Source organism: Biomphalaria glabrata, chromosome 14, assembly GCF_947242115.1.
Source record: "Biomphalaria glabrata chromosome 14, xgBioGlab47.1, whole genome shotgun sequence".
NCBI lineage: Eukaryota > Metazoa > Mollusca > Gastropoda > Planorbidae > Biomphalaria > Biomphalaria glabrata.
The window spans coordinates 26,325,435-26,345,472 of NC_074724.1; the positions used below are offsets into that span (position 1 = coordinate 26,325,435).

Consider the following 20,038-nt stretch of genomic DNA (forward strand, 5'->3'; position numbering starts at 1 on the left):
GGGCAGATGAAGTAAAGTTCATCTGTTTTTGTGGCCTACGGTTAACGAGGGTGTCATGTAGCCAGCGCAACGAACAACCGCCTTTACTTTTCCCCAACTAATGTCAGGTACCCATTAGAGCTGGATAGGCTCAGAGGCGCCCAAGGATTCCGAAGTTGAAAATCCCAGTCTTCGAACCCGGGACCCTCGGTTCGGAAGCTAAGCGCTTTACCGAACCTCTCCTGGTCTTTACATATTGTAATTGTTTTGAAATGGCTTAATTTTTTTTTTTTTTTTTTTTTTTTTAAAAAAGGAAACCTCAGAATTTGCGCTATTTATTGCAATTCTTTAGAAACATCACTATGTATATAAAAAAAAAATTAAAGAAAATGAAATTTATAAGATTACTATTCGTTTTAAATTAGGTCTAACTTATAATGCATACTAATTAGCTTTTTCTCTTTAAAAAACTGCTTGCATAACTGATTTTAAAAATTAGATTTTTCGCTTTCAGGAAAAAAAAAGTAGCCGTTGCATCAGAACTTTGAATGGTCTAAAATATTGTGATGTCGGATTTTCAATATCTTTTCTAGTTTACGAGATCTAAACGGGACGGACGGACAGACGGACAGACGGACAGACATTTCGCACAAAACTAATAGCGTCTTTTCCCCTTTCGGGGGCCGCTAATAAATTATGGCTTTTATATAGCGCTAATCTCAGACGTATAGCTTGCACAGAGCGCTATGGTCCAATCTGATTTGTGGACCAGTGGGGGATGGGGGGTAGGTATCTGGGAGTAGGTTATCCGTGCTGCCTTTAGACGCTCAGTAAACACAACTCTGCTCGAGTCGGTCCTCGAGCTCCCTTCATATGTAGCAAGCCAAATTCAAGCGCACTTGGCCTCTCGACTATTTTAACTATTTTAATCATGATGAAAATTATAATATATTCGGCATGCATACTTTAAGAAAAAAATATTTAATGATTTCAACTTTGAATTACCTGTTTAATGGGTCACTATTGTATTTTAGTCAAAGCCTGAGCGGAAGACTTAGACAGAGGTCCTCGACAGGTCAAACCAATAAGGATGACCTAATAAAGAGAACCTGCAATCTGATTGTACTGATACAGCTCGAGAATTTGATGAAATGCGCAAAGAAGGATAACTGGCTAGACTATACATCTTTTAATTCAGATTTGAGGTTAGTCCAACATCCACTCGTCTCCGAGTGACGGAGTTATTAGATGATGTTTAAGTATTATTTTATGGTTTGGCGTTAATTTATTAAATTAGCTTTGACTTTTGTTTTACTTATAATGAAATAGATTCTAGGTGGATAGCAGAAAATATACAAGAGGCATAAAACGAGAAAATAGAAATAATAATTAATTCAAAATATACGTAAAATGTTTTACATGCTATAAATTGATAGGAGCTAATTTAGAAGCTTATTTACTTATTTAAAGCCCAAACCTCCTAAAGGACAACGGGGGATGGGAGTGGTCGGGGTTTGAACCCGGTACCATCGATAAGAACTGCACGACCAAGCAGCCATCCAATATATACTCAATCAACTCGTCCTCAAATTGACATACTCCTCGCATATGAACAATACGTGGATTACTAACAATAATAATTTGTATGTTGTGCATATGCATATGTTGATTATGTTCCAACACACGGGCGCTCATTATAAATCTTTCACATGCATATCTTTCGTTTATTAAATACTGCTCTGTATTTTTGTAGCAACATATTGAGTAGCTGCAAGCAGAGCGATTACACCAAGACTTGCCTGAAAACTTTGGACGTACTGCTAGGAAAACTGACAAACAAGCAGCACAAGACGATCCAGAGTGTCCTTCACCAGAACACAGTGGAAGAATTGGTTTTGTTAGCCAAGGAGTTCTGGGGCAAAGAACTGCCCTTGACATTGGTGTATGTTTTTCAATGTCTTAAAAAGGTAAGAACCAAGCCGTTAGATCATCATCGAAAGTATATTTAAAGTTATATAATTTAAAGTGTTAATTTGTATGTTTACTTTCTGAGTAAGTTCTAACGTTGGACTGTTGGACAGTGTATCTTCATTCATCATATTTGGTTTATTAACCGACTATTCTAATATAACTGAAACCATCTTCAGCTGCAAAACTTCAAGCCTAATTAGTTTGTCCCACAATGGTTCCTCTTCAACTGTTTATATGGTCGGGGATTTCTTTCAGACCTTGCGATCTAAAGGGCAGATGATGTAAAGGTCATCATGTTCTATGGCCGATGGTTAGCGAGGGTGTTATGTGGCCAGCACAAGGACCAACCGCCTTTGCTTCACCCGACTAATGTCAGGTACAAATTAGAGTTGGGTGAACTCAAGGGAATCCGGAAATCTCAGTTTTCATCGAGAATCGATCCCGAGACTTTTGTGGTCGGAAGCAAAGCGTTTGAAAACTCAGCCACCACACCTCCGTTTTTATTCGCTAATAATTTCGCACCTCCACCATGAAAGAAGGATAGAGTAGAGAAACACTTTTCGATAGAGTAGAGAAATACTTGTCCATAGGGTAGAGAAACTGCCTAACACATTATTAAAATACAGCCATTAAGTCCTAAACGCTTATTTGGGTTCGTGGTGGCTAAGTGGCTAAGTGCTCGGCGTCCCAACCTGGGGTCCTGGCTTCAAATCTCTGTGAAGATTATGAATTTTGGGATTTTTAGGGCTCCCCTGGGTCCACCCAACTCTAATTGGTACCTGACTATATTTGGGTAAATTAAAGGCGGTAGGTTGTTGTTCTGGCCGAATGACACCCTGATCTTTAACGGTTGGCCAGAAAATCAGATGACCTTAACATCATCTGCCCCATATATCGCAAAGTCTGAACGGTTACTTTACTTTAAATGCTTATTATATTTTATATAATATAACAATTGTGCGTTGTAAAATTGTTTAAGTATATTTTATTGTTACAAACAATTTTGTATTTTTTTGTTGTTAGCTTTTTAAGAACAGGGACTTAAAGATTGTTGAGGTCCTGGGAGATTGTTTACAAATGAAATCCAGACTACCAATTGGTCAAGTTTCCGTTCACCCAGTGGTATCTGCTATTCTGTTCCGTGGACTATCACACTTCGTGACATTCTGTTTAAGTAAGTTTAGTTACCGTTGTTTTTGGGGTCTGGGGGAATGTAATATATTAAAAGTGTCCTTTCCATCGTGGCTGATACATTTTCGTGAGTGGAAATGCTCAGAATATAATTAAAGTTAAAAAAAAAGCTAGATGTGCTATTTGTAGATAGTTTTATGTGACTCGAGTACTGAGAGTTCATTATTATGATCCCGAAAGACTCAAGAAAATATAGCTATTAAACATTATTTATGAACGTATTCCGATATTCATCTTTAAATACTTTGCATGCCTTTAAATTGAGGTTATCAATATCGAATGAACAAAGTGGAATATTTCAGGAGAGGCCTGCCATACACGTATACATGAGATTTGTGGAGAAGTTATGAAACTCATTGACTCTACATCAAAGCAACAGTCTCCAAACGAGGTGAGTCTAAATGGCTCTAATTACTAGTGGATTTTATTGTCTTTATCTAATTCTGCGTTTTTACAATACCTTTATTTAAGTTAGAACTTCATGAAATCTGGAAGCTGGAGGGTGGGTGGACGGTGGAACCTGGACACGGATCTCAAAAACGGCTCAGATATTTTTCCTGTAAATTTAACAGTTAATGTATACCTATGAGAAAAGAATTAATAGCTCGTTGGCCACACGAGGAAAGCTCTAACTTAAAACCGTTCTAAGTTTTTCAAAGTGAAAATAAAATTTGGCTATAAATTTGAATAAAAAAAAACCATGTCGCAGTCAGCCTTAGTGTAGGGCCTACCCATAACTGAGTTGCTTATTAAAATTTAAGTTGCTTTAAGTTTTTCGGTTGGCTATCCAAGATTAGCTTATATTTTTAAGTAATAGATTGCATATAGATTCTAAATCTAGATCTAAACTAGATCTTAAGATTTTAAAATCTGAAGCTTAGGTCTTGTGTTAGATCTAGATGTCAATAGAATGAAGATACCAATAAATAATGGCACATATATGTATTGCACACTGGCGGAATCAAAAACATCGTACGATCGCCTAGCTGACGTTGTCATGAGTTTATACCCGGTTTGAACCAAATATTTGTATCCTTTATTTTTTTTGTTTTTAGAATTATTTTATCATAGTTTAAGTTCAATAGCGAAGGTATATTCTTTCTCTTCTAACCGACGATACAAACGTTGATTCCATCAGAATGTGGTAAATAATTACGGAGCGAAAGAGTAAATATATTTTTTAAATATGTTGTTCTTGTTCGTCTTCATAGATCCGGCAGTTACAGCAGGCATTAATATTTGACCCGTCTCCAGACATACGGACAGAAATCATCAAACTCCTGGGCACTAAAGGTGTTTACGAAGAATGTATCGAGTCCTTCTTAGTGAACGAGATTGAGAACTTGCTGTGTCCTTATTTAAGCATCGATCCAACCCTCCCGTCTGTAAGTAACCATTGTAATCAGACGTCATGAGGATAATGCCACAGATGAAACGCAATACTTTCGTTTAGTGTCATTCTTTGAAGTCAAGTTTTTGGATCTCGAAAACAGCTCTAAAAATTTTCCTTGATATTTTACAGTTGGTGTAGATTGCTAAGAAAAGTGTTACTAGATCGTTGGCCACAGTGTTTGACCGTTTTTATTTTGGGTATTTCTGCATTCCTTGAAGAGTTTAATAAATTAATGTTCCGAAACATTTTGCGCATCCTCTTGTAAGTCTAGATCTAAAGGCCAATCATTGGAATATTATAAAGTGTGGTAGATCTATACTGTTGTGGTTGTTTTAGTAATAATTATAAAGTAGATCTAGGTCTAAATGAAGTCTTCTTAGTAAATCAGGGAGTTCGCTTTCAACCAAAACAACATTTAGTAACTTGTATAAATAACTTGATAAAACGGTATATAACTTGATAAATAACATTTAATCTAAAACGAAGGGGCACAGTCCAAATGTCAACAGTTCTACTAAAGTTGATGTCTCGCCATTAAAGAGGAGTGAGTCGTTCTTCTGTCTGTAACCGTCAAGTTCCCACCATTCCTTATTCAGTTAATATCTCATAATTCTCTAGTTCCGTCTAAAATAGTCTATCTATAGTCTAGTCAAAATCCCGATTAAACTAAACCTATAACAATACATTCGCCTAATCAGGATTCTCTCTTGAGAGTAATGGGGCGGTTTAAAAGAATGTTCCATTGTTGTTGTTTTTTTCATTAGTTATAAAGAGAACAATTAACCACTCTATAAGTTGTATGTTTTTGTCTTTTTGTGTTTAAAGAAAAGTAAATTTAACGTTTTTCTTGTTGATGTGTAGGTTAGACTAGGAGAAGAGAACTACGTAACAATAATAAGTACTGTGTTGCCTTTTATTGTTAACAGCCATCTTAAAAATTAACGCTAATTAAAAACATTTACAACAGGTGTGACCTTTATTTATATTGACCTTGCCCACAGCCCTCATCAGAAATGTCACTTCTGGGAAAGTTTCAGCAGACTCCTGTCATCGTTTTCGTCCATAAGCCGAGAGTGACCGAGCACTGGGGGGATAGGATGTACGCCAATGACCGGCATGACCAGCACCACAAAATTCGACTGGCTAAGATCACAGTCATCCTGAAGCAGCTTGACCATGACAACATTCTGAAACTGTTTGCGTATCGCCTGCGTGGCATTCCCCAGTTCTACATCTCAGAATACTACCCGACTAATCTACAGGTGGGCTTCTTGTTCTTTTATAACCATTTTTTTTGTTACCATCATTTCATTTATCATATAAACAATATATATATATATATAATTCATAAAAGAGTTATCTTTCTATGACTTTTTCATCGAGTGTTAGAGAGTCCGCTTGTGTGCGTGGTGTCCCGCATGGTTTGGCGGCGTAGAGAATTATATATATACAGATACACTGTCACACTAACAGGTTAAATCCTAACTCTTATAATGCAAGGATCTAAACACGAAGCGACCATGGATCATCTCATATGTTAGAACGATGTCGCTTACACTAAAGTTTCCCCCACCTCTCACCTCTCCACACAGCTGATGTATCCAAAAGGAACGGAAGAATGTGTCGATACAGTTTAGAATCAGCGGCGTCGGAAGCTCTGCCAATGTGGAGCACTGTTAGCTGCAAACTGCCTAAGGGTCGCCGACTCCTGATTTTTCTTCAGAGTTGATCCCCGGTGCTAAATTGTGCGTATGCGCATAACATGAATCAATGGCGATAGGGTCCAACGATGATCTGCTAACCGAAGTCAGAAAACGAAAACTTAAGCAGTACGCCTTACTATGAAGTCCTCATAGATCGAAATCTTCCTGCATGGAACAGTACCAGGGAAAAAAAACAAGAGGCAGAGACAGAAAACGCTGAGAAAAGAAATCTACCTGAAAGAAATATAAAATTATTTTTAAAAATATGTATATTTGAAACTATTTATTTACTTAATATTATTATATATTCTTGACACTAAAAAATAAATTTGCTTTTGACTTTCTGTAGGAGTTTTTGACGAACAGGAACGTAAACCGAAGATATTGTAAAGAGAAGATCTTATTGTCCTACGTGGTTCAGACCTGCTCCGCTCTGGACTACTGTCATGAGAAGAACATTGTTCATTGTAATCTGACTGCTGCAAGTCTGTTTCTAGCAGGGGAGGAGCAAGTCAAGTTGGGGAAATTTCATATTGCAGTCAAGCTGACTGATTTGGCTGAGACAGTTTTAGGTTAGTTCGGATCTTTCAAATATATACTTTTTTATGTTTCTTTAAACGTCGACATATCTTGTCTTATAAATTAGAGACGTTATTTCGAAAGAATTATTATATTAAAATATGTGTATCCACGTATTTAGCTTTTACCTATCCCTTAGTCTATTGGACCGCTGGGGCACCTTGCAAGATTTATCAACCGTCTTTCACCATTCCTCTCTTTTTGTTTTGCAATAGAACCTCCTTCAATGGCAGGCCCGCCAATTCCTTTATGATGTCTTCCCATCGCTTTCTCTGTCTATTTCCTGGTACCGTTCCATGAAGGAACGTGTTAATGTAGTCGTTAATTAGTGTCTTCAGCTCGGCTTCTAAATCATTGAGTTTCTTCTCTGTTTCTGGCAACCCATTCAATGCTATGAGGGTAATAAGGAAGAATTAAACTTTAGTACAAATTATTACGGAATCAGAAATGTGTCTTTATCTTTGTGTCTCCTATGTTGTTAACATTTATAAAACAAACAAACAAACAACAAAATGTCTTTTGTCTGGCAGAAGATACAAGTATAATCCCAACGAGGTGGTCTGCCCCTGAAACACTGAGGAGTGGAATCGTGTCCAAGTCTTCAGACATCGCCATGTTTGGCAATTTGATGTATGAAATACTCTCCCATGGAGTTCTCCCTCATTTTCGTGAGAACCCCTGCGACCAGGAATTTGTTTCTCAGGTAAATATTTTTTTAGAAAATGTTTGATTGATATGTACAGCCTCGTGTTCTCAGGCACATTTCAATGTTGGGTCGCCAACAAAATATTGTCACGCTGACATTTCTCATTACGTCACTTTCACAGGCCATCTACTTGAGTCAGCTGCACAGAGAGACTTGCTTCACAGATGAGCAGTACAGTCTCATGCAAAGGTGTACTCACTACTGCCCCACCCGCAGACCCTCAGTTGTCCAGCTAATGATGGAACTCCAAGAAATTGTTCATGGTAACTTATTAGATTCACTTATTACAGGGGTGGGCAAATTACGGCCCGCCGGACTGTTTTATGCGGCCCACCGACACCTACAGAAGTCAGGTGTGCCCACAGTATATACTTATAAAAATACAAATATATTAAAAATAATATAAATATAAATTATTGAAACTGTCATTATAAAAAGTTTCAAGCAAACGAAGACTATGCTAATTGGTTATACATCAATACACTCAATTCAAGAGACAATCTCTGATCAGTATTTATTCAATGCTATGAAGAACAATATTGAATGTTGGGTATGCTTGGAAGAAGATGGCAAGGGTGACAACTGGTGGAGCTCGATATTTGACTGAGTAAAATGGTGTTTTTTTTAATACCTCAACCATAAACTTTAAACAGGAAAGTTTGCACAAAGCTGCATAGAATTTCACTTTCATGATAGCCAAATACACATAGTAATCTTACTTATTAGGGCTAGGGCGTATAAACCACAGGTAGTTCCGATTATGAACAAAATAAACCATTATTTCCTATATCAGAGCATGGGCAAGGTAAACGAGAACACTATAAAATCTGAAGGAAGACATTGTTCTGTTACTTGAAGGACATTGACTGTGACCTTGTTACCAATATTTCTAATGAAGAGTGGAAAACAGATTTTATAATTGCCATTGCAATGAGTTTTTTTTTGTGCATATGAAATGCAAATGGATGATAAATCTTGTCAAACAAGGCCTTCCCATTTCTACAAGCTAGCAAAAGAAAACAGGTTTTGTCATTTTTCTTTGCTGAAAGGTGAAACTATTTCTACTGAAATGATTAAAAGTACAACACTTAATTAGATTCTTTAATTTTGCAATTTATATAAGCAAATTTTAAGACGTCAAGAACCGGTTTTCAAAATCATCAGCTGACCATTTAGCACAGAAGCTGATTCAGCTCCAGACACTAGCGGATCCAGAACTTTGGAGTGGGGGGGGCGATTTTTTTCCAAACCCTAACCCTAACGCCCAGTAAACCCTAACCCTACGCATAAACGTGCATACAGCGCGCGCACACACACACACACACACACACACACATATATGTATATATATATATATATATATATATATATATATATATATATATATATATATATATATAAATATGAGAATAAAAAAGCAGCATTTCTCAACCTTCGACGAAAAATAAAACAACTGGGGCAGCGCTATAAGGTTCTCTGGTGAAGTTCGGGGCGAAGCCCCGACGCCATAAGCGTTTTCTTGTTTTTTTCATTGCAGAAACGCATTCTCCTGACATCTACAACTCATTACCCATAAATGAAGTTCGGGGCGAAGCCCCGACGCCAAAAGCGTTTTCTTGCATTCTTCTCTGCAGAAACGCATTTTCCTGACATCTACAACTCATTACCCATAAATGAAGTTCGGGGCGAAGCCCCGACGCCAAAAGCGTTTTCTTGCATTCTTCACTGCAGAAACGCATTCTCCTGACCTGAAGCTCATTATTCATACTATTAAAAAACGACCTTTCGAATAATGTTGTACTTGAAAAATATTCTAATTTGAATTTATAGGCCCATAATACATTGCAAATAAAACCGATTTGTTCCTTGAAAAGATAGGATGCCCCACGTATTTAGATTTTTGCTTTGAGGATCGCCGCCGAAATAAAACTTATTCGATAAATAGTATTCAAGAAAACTCTAGTATAAATTGTGAGTTATAGTCCCAAATTTATTTAGCTAGAAAAATATCAGATTGAGTAAAGGTTGGGAAAAGTTTAGAACTCATCTCAATCATGACTCTTATACTGAAAAATTTCGTTTGAATTCTAACTTTTCCAATGCAAAGTCTTTCTTAAAATACTTATGATAACTTCATATGAAATTACAAAAACTCTGTCTGGAAATGGGAGGGGCGGTAGAGTGAAAACGATTAATCCTCGCTCCTTTACTAATTTCTGCTAAAGATTGCATTTGGCATTAAAGAATAGGTATGGGGCGACTCGATATAAGAATTTAATTTATAGTATATATAAATTATATTAGTGACAGATGTTTTTCATTTTGTAATTTCTTAACTATAATACAAAAAGAAAACGTATTGATTTGTCCGATGGGGGAAATGCGATTGCATGTATCGCCCCTCCCACCTGGTACAACCCTTTTTCATTTAAATTTACCAATGATACAATTTGAGATTAGAGTGTGGTACGACATAATTTCAATGGGTCACTTATCAATACGTAGTTTATATTATATAGATATTCAACTAATTTTATTCACAAACTATGATTCTCCACAAAAATAGGACCGCCCCCCCCAGCACTCAGAGGGCTAGAGTGGGAAGGGCAGTACATGCAATCGCCCCCCCCCCCTCACCCCACCGAATCGGCCAAAATACCAGAAAGGGAGCGACATAATATAAAATGTATATATTACTAATTTTGTTCACAAACTATGATTTCTCCATAAAAACGGACCGCCCCCCCCCACTCAAAGGGTTTAGGTGGGAAGGGCAGAAGAGGTATTCGTCCCCCCCCCCACACCAATCGGCAAACAGGCTGTGATTTCTACCAATAAATTGAACCGGCCCCCCCACTCGAAAGTGGGAAGGGGGGAGGGGGGGCGGGATTGATACCATCACCCCCTCCCGACCCCACCAAATCGGCCAACATACTAGAGGGGGGGGGGCGAAATAATCTAAAAATAGGTTGAAATATAAATAATTAGTATATATTTTTAACATAAGTAATAAATTCGTATACAAATTGTGTGAATCCTATACTAAAGTTCGTCCGCCCCCTCCCAGGCGGGGGGGGGGGGGTCGGCCGAGTGGGGGGGGGGCGATCGCCCCTACCGCCCCCCCCCTGGATCCGCCAGTGGCTCCAGAGGACATAACTCCGAGCAAAGAGAATTTCCAGTCAGTACTTCCACAGGACTCTTTTGGGTGGCAGAATCTGTATGTCAACACTTTGTTCTCATTTCACATGTTGGACGGTTCAGATCAGTAATTCTATATCTAAGATGAACCGCGCAATGTTTTCCAGATACAGGCAGTTCTCCAAATAGTTTTGTTTCTATAGGAGGGCTTTGGGGCCATAGTCCTGTTCGGGTCTCTGATTTAGTATGCACCATTGAAGGACATGCTCAGCATTCTTTGATGATGCTCCACAAGGGCAGGTTTCGCTCGTCCCGACATTTAACTTTCGGAACATATATTGTCTCATTCAGTGAACAAGCATTTTATTTTGGGTGGGGGGGGGGGGAAACTAAACTGGTCGATTTCGACTGACTGTAATTTGACAGCAGTCACAAGGGTAACAACTAGTAAGCTAGTTCCATAGTTCCGGAACATTATGCACGAGTGTAAAAGGTAAAATACTGCACATTAAGTACAACTGTATATTAGTGTGGTTATTGTAATATAAAAAGACAACAGCAATCTTAAAAAAAATTATTATTAATTGATTTCAGAAATTGCTAACTGTTCTTGTAATTCCTTAACGTGGAGTGTGGAAAAAAAGAAACATGAATATAATACAGTGTAACTATGAATTAAAAGTTAGCTAGAGTATCTTTCTAAGTTGTATATACATATGCGGCCCGCCATTCCCAAATTTAAAGAAATGCGTCCCTCGATCCAAAAAGGTTGCCCACCCCTGACTTATTAGATTAACTTATTAGATTAACTTATTAGATTAACTTATTAGATTAACTTATTATAATTAACTTATTAGATTAACTTATTAGATTAACTTATTAGATTAACTTATTAGATTAACTTATTATAATTAACTTATAAGATTCACTTATTATAATTAACTTATTTGATTAACTTATTATAATTAACTTATTAGATTCACTTATTATAATTAACTTATTAGATTAACTTATTAGATTAACTTATTATATTAACTTATTAGATTAACTTATTAGATTAACTTATTATATTAACTTATTAGATTAACTTATTAGATTAACTTATTTGATTAACTTATTAGATTAACTTATTAGATTAACTTATTAGATTCACTTATTATAATTAAACTTTGGAGTAATGATTATAACTCTTTCTCTCCGTAATTATTTTCAACGTTCTGACGGAATTATTCATTTTACTTATATATATTCCACTACACTATTATGATCACACTTTAATAACTTTTTTGTTTGTTATCAGAAAATGTAATATTTGGTATACAATTAAAGGAACATGCACACCCTTTATAGATAATTTAAATTGATGTTTATAAAGTGAAAATAAAAGTTCATTTTGGATAATAAAGATACAAAGTTAAAACTTATTGACTGAGGACAGGTCTTCCTTGAAACTAGATCTAGGCAATATTTTATGATCCAAATTTAAAAAAAAAGTCTCTTTTAATTATATTTATTTATATTCTTACAAAACTTAATATATAACATATATAAAACATTTATGTTAATTGTCTTGAGGCCACTATCCCATGTCACAACCCCTTTAAAAATTAACATTGAAAAGTAGAGCTTTTTTTTTATCCCCCACTCTTTAAAATGTTTTTTTTTATACAAACACAATCACAATGAAAACAAGGTTACAAAGACAGTTTGACGAAGACCAAATCGGCCCCCAAAGTGGCCCAACGCAGCTGGGACTGCATCAGGATTGTGTGGAAACTTTGTAGACCCGCTCTTTAAAGAGCTTCAGTATCTGGTTTTGTTTTCTTGCCATTTGACATTCAGTATTTTTCTTAGGCATGTCATGTGGAAGTAACTTGTAAGCCTGAGATAGCTGACACCGTGTCGCGTGTAAAAGTTATTTGTTCATTTTTAGGATAATAGATTTCTGTCTCAAGTATTCCACTGTCACAGCTACATTTTACATTCCATGAATTGGATAAAATAACATATCTTTATAATCACTATAATGAAAGATGTCCATTTCCCAGATGTCGTGATCATAAAATGCATCATGTCCATTTCCAAGATGTCGTGATCATAAAATGCATAGTGTCGATTTCCTAGATTATTCACTAATACTAATACTTTGATATTCACCATTGAAATATGAACGCATATGATATCCGAAGTAATGAATGTGGCTATATATTTTAATGCTTATATACATGTCTGACATTGAACAGGTAATTCTACGGAAGACTCACTTATTTATGTGTATCCTGACCTACAGCATGAATTTCTCAAGCCATCAACAGAATACAAGAGAGTTTGTACACGATTTATTTATTGTATTTATATAGACAATCTCAATCATAAAGCGTTTATTTCGTTTAAATACATGTGACATTTTATATTCTTTTTTTTTCCTCTTGAACTTTATAATTAAATTATAAAAATAAATTTTTGAAAAACAATTACATTGCATTTCGCATTTGAAAATCATTTTTTTTTAAAATTATATTGATTGTTTTATAGCATAAACATTCTTTACAAAATTTGATATATATTTTTTTTATAAATGTATGAGCTTAACATCTAGCAGCTACCTTTAAATGATCAGTTTACTTATCATCTGATACTAAAAAATAAGTTCCCCTTTCAGACCTCGTGGTCTATAGAGCAGATGATGTAAAGGTCATCTGTTTCTGTGGCCTACGGTTAACGAGGGTGCCTCCATCTGATACTAAGTTGACCTATTATACGTTTAATAAATAAATATATTGATATTGCCTGGCCGTGCTGTAAGCGCTTTGGACAATCATTCGGACTCGATGATTCCGGGTTCAAACCCTGCCCGCTGCCATCCACCGTCGTCCTGTGGGAGGTTTGGATTAAGAAGTAGATTATCTTCAACTCTGAATGAACATCTGAAACATGTCAAACATTTTACAAACATTAATGCAATAAAATTTCAAGACATAAACATTCTTTCAGTACATTAATCATGATTATAAGAGTAAGTATTTTAAAAGAAAACAAAATTAACAGCTGAAACAAAAAAAATTTCCGTTGGAAAAACTTTTAATTTCTACTTTTTCTGTTTCAGGGAATCCCCAAAATAAAATGTAAGTAATAAAGAAAGAAGAAAGAAAGAATTGTTGATTCTGTAATAAATCTGTGACATTGTAAGGTAGCTGAGATGAACTCCTATTGGTAGCAAGGCTGGAAGGATTAGTCCTCCCGTAGAGCCATGGCGAGAAACTCTGTTGTTTGGCGTAGTGCCTTTAAGCTCCCATACAGGTCAAGTGATTCTGCAGACAAACTATCCCGCAGCTCTCGGAGCTGCGGACACTCTTGCAAGATATGCGCCACTGTTTCCACCGACTCTCCATAGTGTCGGCATCGGGCATCAAAATTTGGCCGGAACCGGGTAAATTATGCACCAACAGGGCAGTGCCCGTTCTACACTGGGCAATAATGGTAGCTAGTATGTTTTGGTGAATAGAATTATAATGTTGATCTACGAAGCCTGGATAGTGAGCACTCTTATTTATGGTAGTGGGAGCTGGTTAACATACACAAAAATTAGTTTTCACGTGCGTTGCCTCCAGGAGGGATCGTGTCTTAAATCAAGTAGTTTTTAAATTGGCCAACACGCACCGTATCTATGCCCTTTTAATACAGAGAAGACTACGTTGTCTCAGACATGTCACCCAACATACAAGATGGAAGGATTTCCTAAGCACGTCTTATACCCTGAGATAGCGAAGAGGGTTAGACCCAAGGGATCCCCTAAGACTCGCCAAAAAAAGATATATTCAAGTGACTGAGGACTACATTCATGAAACTATGTGTTTGGAAATAGCACAAGACTGTGCGTACGGGTACGAGCCTCGCCGAGTGCAAAAGAAACGAAGCTGCCTTAGTCAAGAGAATTAGAAAGAAAGCTGTCCTATCAGATAGCCCATAAAACGGATGCATACACATGCACGAACTGTGGCAAACTTTGACGCTCTTTTAGTCACGTCAGATTCTCAAGAAGAAACCAAAACCAGTGATTCATATGCGTTCATTAGCTTTGGAGAGAGAATGCGCCATATATATATATATATTATATAGTCATACACCACGTTTGCATAGTTTCAACATTTTTAGTGACAGTAATCCTATCAAAATAAAGTGTTTAAAAAAGGAGGTAAAATTTACATATAGTTATATTTCTTTGTTTTTTTTTTACATTTGAAAATGGATTTATTTGTACACTCAGACAGTACAGTTGTGGAGCAAATGACCGACACGCTGTCTCCCAGACTTGAGAAAACAATCGACGAAAATCTACAACAGTACAGAGTGGTAATTGAATTTATTTTACAATTTTCTACTCTTTTCTAAATATTATAATTGTTCCAATTTGTCAATAAATACTCAATTAGTCAATTTGTCACTGGTAATTAGTTACTTCATTATATCGAATAAGAGAAATAACTTGATCTTTGTTGTTGTAGATCATATAAACAATGTAGTTTTTCACCTTTAGATTATGTTTATTTTTTCTTTTAAAAAGGATTATTTATCTTTTACTTTTCATATTAATGTCTTTCTTGTTACAAGAATATTTATGCATGTCAATAATTTTATTTTCACTCTAACATCTGCTTGTTGGTCATCATAAGCGTAAGACTTCATGTGTCTGGATCTTTAATAAAAAAACAAACAGGAGATTCCAAGTTTTCAGAAAAAAAAACACAATATATTTATAAGTATTGTTATTGACTAATTCAGTTGTTAAATTACGTCGGTTCAAGTTTTACTTGAGTTCTACTGTTCACCACTGGATGTAGCTTATAGTTTAGATATAGTTGTTAGTGGGCTACATATTTTTTTTTAAAGCCAAATATGAAATAAAACAAAAAGCTTATTTAAGGAAAAGAACTTACAACTATATCTCATCATAATGTCGAAGTTATTGCCCTTATTCAATATCGAACAAAATAATTAATGACCAATAATTGAATGACTAATTATTTTTTTAATTCATTGATTTACTTTTTGATTGGTGCAATAAATAATTATTAAAAGTTTCAACTTAATTCGAGAATGGGTTTGGAAGAAACAAAGTCAACAAAACCATACATATTTAGCCATAGTTATGAATACTGAAGGATTAATTTCCTTTGTTGGTGTCAAACAAAATAACTAATTACCCGTATTAATTGTCTAATTGTTTATTTATTATCGATTCATTTCTTATCTATGCCAATGAATAATTGTGCAAAGTTTTAACTTGATCCGAGATTGAGTGTGGGAGAAATAATGTGTACACAATACACAACTTTTTACCAGTTTGAGTAAATTGGTATACGTTTTGTAAAAAAAAAATAGCCTTGAGTCTTTTTCATGCAGAATCGAGATTTTCTGTTCAGTTACTTAAATCTTGAATGTGCTCTTTGATTTTTGACAAATTGATTTCCAAACGTGTACTTCTATGTGTATGTCCCAGGGCCAGTTCCTATTGTTTAAAGAGACAGTGCACGGCCACTTTTTCAAGAACATTATCTCTCATGTACAACGTGGAGACCTGGACTCAGTTGTCCCCAGGATTAACATTGAAAACATGGGAAACAGAAATACATTTCTCATTGTAAGTAGACCGTCACTGACGTTAAAGTAACATTTGCTTTGGGGGTACAGGAACCAGTCATTTTTCTATTGGCATGCTTTTCTTCCAGAGACGGGGCCTGTGCTTTTTCACTGTCCTCAACTTCCTTTGCCACCATCTCTCTCCATATAGAGCGGTCCAGGACTGCATCATTTGCAACGTGCAAAGTTTGAACATTGGCTTCCCAGTAAACATTAAGACTGTATTATTCGCTGGTGGTCTCTGTGTTTATTAACTCTTTCTCTCCGTAATTATTTACCACATTCTGATAGAATCAACGTTTGTATCGTCGGTTAGGAGAGAAAGAGTTAATGGTTGTGTCAGTTGAACAGTGAACGCTAATGTTGAAAGATAATTACAAGCCTTTGATAGCAAATGCTACAGAAAAATTCACAGAATCGGATACCAGGAAAACAAGACAAATGAGTTTGTACTTTAACATGTCAACACTCTGGCTGGCAAAGTGGGAAGATAAGTTAGTACTGTGAAGATTCGAAAGCTGAGCTGGTTTGGTCATAGTGTAAGTCATGACTCACTGTCAAGGTCATCCTTCAAGGTTCAGTTGAGGGAGCACGAGGAAAAAGATTGGACTGACCTCTCTCTTGAAATATTGCAAAGAACAGTTGCTGACCTAGAATGTGGAAGGTTTCGGTTACGTAAAGTGTGATAGCACGAAAATCAAGTGACAGAGAGAGAGAGAGAGAGAGAGAGAGAGAAAGGTGAAAGAGAGAGATGAAAAGACTATGTCTTTTAATTAGTCAACTTCGAATATACCAATTCTTTTATTGTCTAAAGCATGTAAACCATTTCTTAAAATTTAAATATTAGTTAGAGAATGCAAATCCCCAAAATACGAAAATATCAATCTTAAGAGTGTACTTTGTTTCAGAGTGTGTTTTTACCTGGGACCTGTTCAGGTGATATACTCTCACTTATAGAAAAGAAACAGCTGTGTGACCAACCGAAAAGTTTTACGGAACTTATCCTTAAAGTTGCCGAAATGTTAAAAAGTCTTCACGAGCAACACTTTGTTCTCGGTGAGCTGAAGGCTTCTCATGTCTACGTGGATCAGACTGGGGAATCTCTTAAGGTGAGTCCTACTGCATTGCCATTTAAAGATGAAAATTAACTGAACATTTCTCTGTTTAACAAAATTTGTAACAATCAAAGCGTTCACAAAGTTTGTTCATAACTTAGTCTGTGAGTGAGACAATACTATTTTAGACACTGAATAGCTATAAATAGGTCAAATATATAACTGCACTTTTTTATATGTATAAACTCTTTTTTTTTTAATTTTGCACTAATTTAATAGGATTTTTTAAATTCATATTTTAATTAACATATTTTAATTATGTCGTTTAGAACATAGTTTCATTCTCAGGTGTAGGAAATAATTTTGTAGGATGTTTGGGACCTATGTTTTTACCACGTGTAGGACATAATTTTTATCATGTGTAGGAATTATTTTCTTCTAATATATGCGGCCTATTTTATGAGGTGGACGTCCTAATTTTTTATGATGTGTAGGATCTACTTTTTATGGCGTATTGAGCCAATTTTTTTTATCCGCAGGACATAATATATTTTTTTTTGATTCGTAGGTCCTATTTTCTGTATGATTTGTAGGACCTAATTTATTTTCTGATGATTAGGATCTTTTCTTTTTCCAATGTCTAGAAACTAATTTTTATTCCGAATTGTAGGGTTTGACTTGGTTCTGACTTGAAGGACGCATTTTGCTAAGTGATGGCTGTAACCTATTTTTTAAATTTCATTTAAGGTGTATCCAATCTCTTTCAAGAACCTGAACTACATAAGAAGATCCCATCGCCCAAGGTAGGTTGATATTACTTACAATTTATCTTGATTTCTCTCAGCCCCAGGTAGGTGGATGATATAGTGGATTCACCTTGATTTCTCTCAGCCTCAGGTAAGTGGATGTTATGTAGGAATCATCTTGATTTAACTCAGCCTCAGGTAGGTGGATGTTATGGTGGATTCACCTTGATTTCTCTCAGCCTCAGGTAGGTGGATATTATGTAGGATTCATTATGATTTAACTCAGTACAGGTAGGTGGCTGTTACGTAGGATTCATCTTGATTTAACTCAGCCTTAAGTAAGTTGATGTTAAGTAGGATTCATCTTGATTTAACTCAGTACTGGTAGGTTGATGTTATGTAGGATTCATCTTGATTTAACTCAGTACAGGTAGGTGGCTGTTACGTAGGATTCATCTTGATTTAACTCAGCCTTAAGTAAGTTGATGTTATGTAGGATTCATCTTGATTTAACTCAGTACTGGTAGGTTGATGTTATGTAGGATTCATCTTGATTTAACTCAGTACAGGTAGGTGGCTGTTACGTAGGATTCATCTTGATTTAACTCAGCCTTAAGTAAGTTGATGTTATGTAGGATTCATCTTGATTTAACTCAGTACAGGTAGGTTGATGTTATGTAGGATTCATCTTGATTTAACTCAGTACAGGTAGGTGGCTGTTACTTAGGATTTATCTTGATTTAACTCAGCCTAAAGTAAGTTGATGTTATGTAGGATTCATCTTGATTTAACTCAGTACAGGTAGGTGGCTGTTACTTAGGATTTATCTTGATTTAACTCAGCCTTAACTAAGTTGATGTTATGAAGGATTCATCTTGATTTAACTCAGTACAGGTAGGTTGATGTTATGTAGGATTCATCTTGATTTAACTCAGCCTTAAAAAAGTTGATGTTATGTAGGATTCATCTTGATTTAACTCAGTACAGGTAGGTTGATGTTATGTAGGATTTATCTTGATTTAACTCAGTACAGGTAGGTGGCTGTTACGTAGGATTCATCTTGATTTAACTCAGCCTTAAGTAAGTTGATGTTATGTAGGATTCATTTTGATTTAACCCAGTACAGGTAGGTGGATGTTATGTAGGATTCATTTTGATTTAACTCTGTACAGGTAGGTGGATGTTACGTAGGATTCATCTTGATTTAACTCAGTCTCAGATAAGTTGATGTTATTTAGGAATTATCTTAGTTTCATTCACTTTTTCCACATTTCTTTCGCTGACTCCCCGTCACATTCTTACCCTCATTTTATGTTGTTGTTTTTTTCTACACTAGAACTAGTGGAACAAATGAGGACACTTTTCATATGAGCCAAGCAAAAGATGTCTACATGTTTGGCAAGTTTGTCATGGAGGTGTTGCATAAAGTTGAAAGTCTGATATCTCATGAGGAGAACTATGAAAGTATAGTATGTTTTTTTTAAAGATCATTATGATTAACATTTTCATTAGTTAATGTTTCAATTTAAAATATTGTTGTCAATGTTGCGTAAGTTACGCCAGTTCTACCTCTCAATAAAACACTTGAAGCGGCACCCTAAAGGGGAAAAGTCGCTCTTAGTTTTACGCGGTCTGTCTGTTCGTCCGATCCGTTTTGATCTAGAAAACTTGAAAAGATATTGAAAATCCGATATCACGATATTATAGATCTTTTAAAGTTCTGATGCGACGCTACTTTTTTTTTTACTAAAGTGAAAAGTTTTATTTGAAAATCAACTATGCAAGTTTTTTTTTTTCATAATAATTCACCTTTTTTTTAAATAAAAACATTCACAAGAGGTATTTGTTTTAAAAAGGTCACAGACTTCTTCATTAATAACTCAAGCTTCATTCAATCTTCACAAACGTGCATCAAGCAGAATGTGTCGAGTGAGAAT

The 20,038-nt window shown here is 35.7% G+C and overlaps 1 protein-coding gene across 2 annotated transcripts in view; it reads left to right on the forward strand.

The window, feature by feature from the left end:
• Nucleotides 1–20,038, forward strand: part of LOC106074957 (uncharacterized) — a 38,294-nt gene that overhangs the window by 12,557 nt on the left and 5,699 nt on the right. The window contains exons 7-22 of one of the 2 annotated variants that reach the window (XR_008774918.1): nucleotides 1,014–1,184; nucleotides 1,733–1,946; nucleotides 2,974–3,124; nucleotides 3,444–3,532; nucleotides 4,353–4,526; nucleotides 5,536–5,796; nucleotides 6,587–6,809; nucleotides 7,347–7,519; nucleotides 7,644–7,785; nucleotides 12,904–12,986; nucleotides 13,767–13,785; nucleotides 14,928–15,013; nucleotides 16,161–16,301; nucleotides 17,209–17,409; nucleotides 18,103–18,158; nucleotides 19,438–19,565. Coding sequence is in view for 1 of the 2 variants with exons in the window: in XM_056011502.1 (XP_055867477.1) it covers nucleotides 1,014–1,184; nucleotides 1,733–1,946; nucleotides 2,974–3,124; nucleotides 3,444–3,532; nucleotides 4,353–4,526; nucleotides 5,536–5,796; nucleotides 6,587–6,809; nucleotides 7,347–7,519; nucleotides 7,644–7,785; nucleotides 12,904–12,986; nucleotides 13,767–13,785; nucleotides 14,928–15,013; nucleotides 16,161–16,301; nucleotides 17,209–17,409; nucleotides 18,103–18,158; nucleotides 19,438–19,570 (2,317 nt within the window). In the remaining variant the exon portion in view is untranslated. Of the gene's footprint in view, nucleotides 1–1,013; nucleotides 1,185–1,732; nucleotides 1,947–2,973; nucleotides 3,125–3,443; nucleotides 3,533–4,352; nucleotides 4,527–5,535; nucleotides 5,797–6,586; nucleotides 6,810–7,346; nucleotides 7,520–7,643; nucleotides 7,786–12,903; nucleotides 12,987–13,766; nucleotides 13,786–14,927; nucleotides 15,014–16,160; nucleotides 16,302–17,208; nucleotides 17,410–18,102; nucleotides 18,159–19,437; nucleotides 19,571–20,038 lie in introns of both variants that reach the window. The other variant, XM_056011502.1, reaches the window with a different exon arrangement.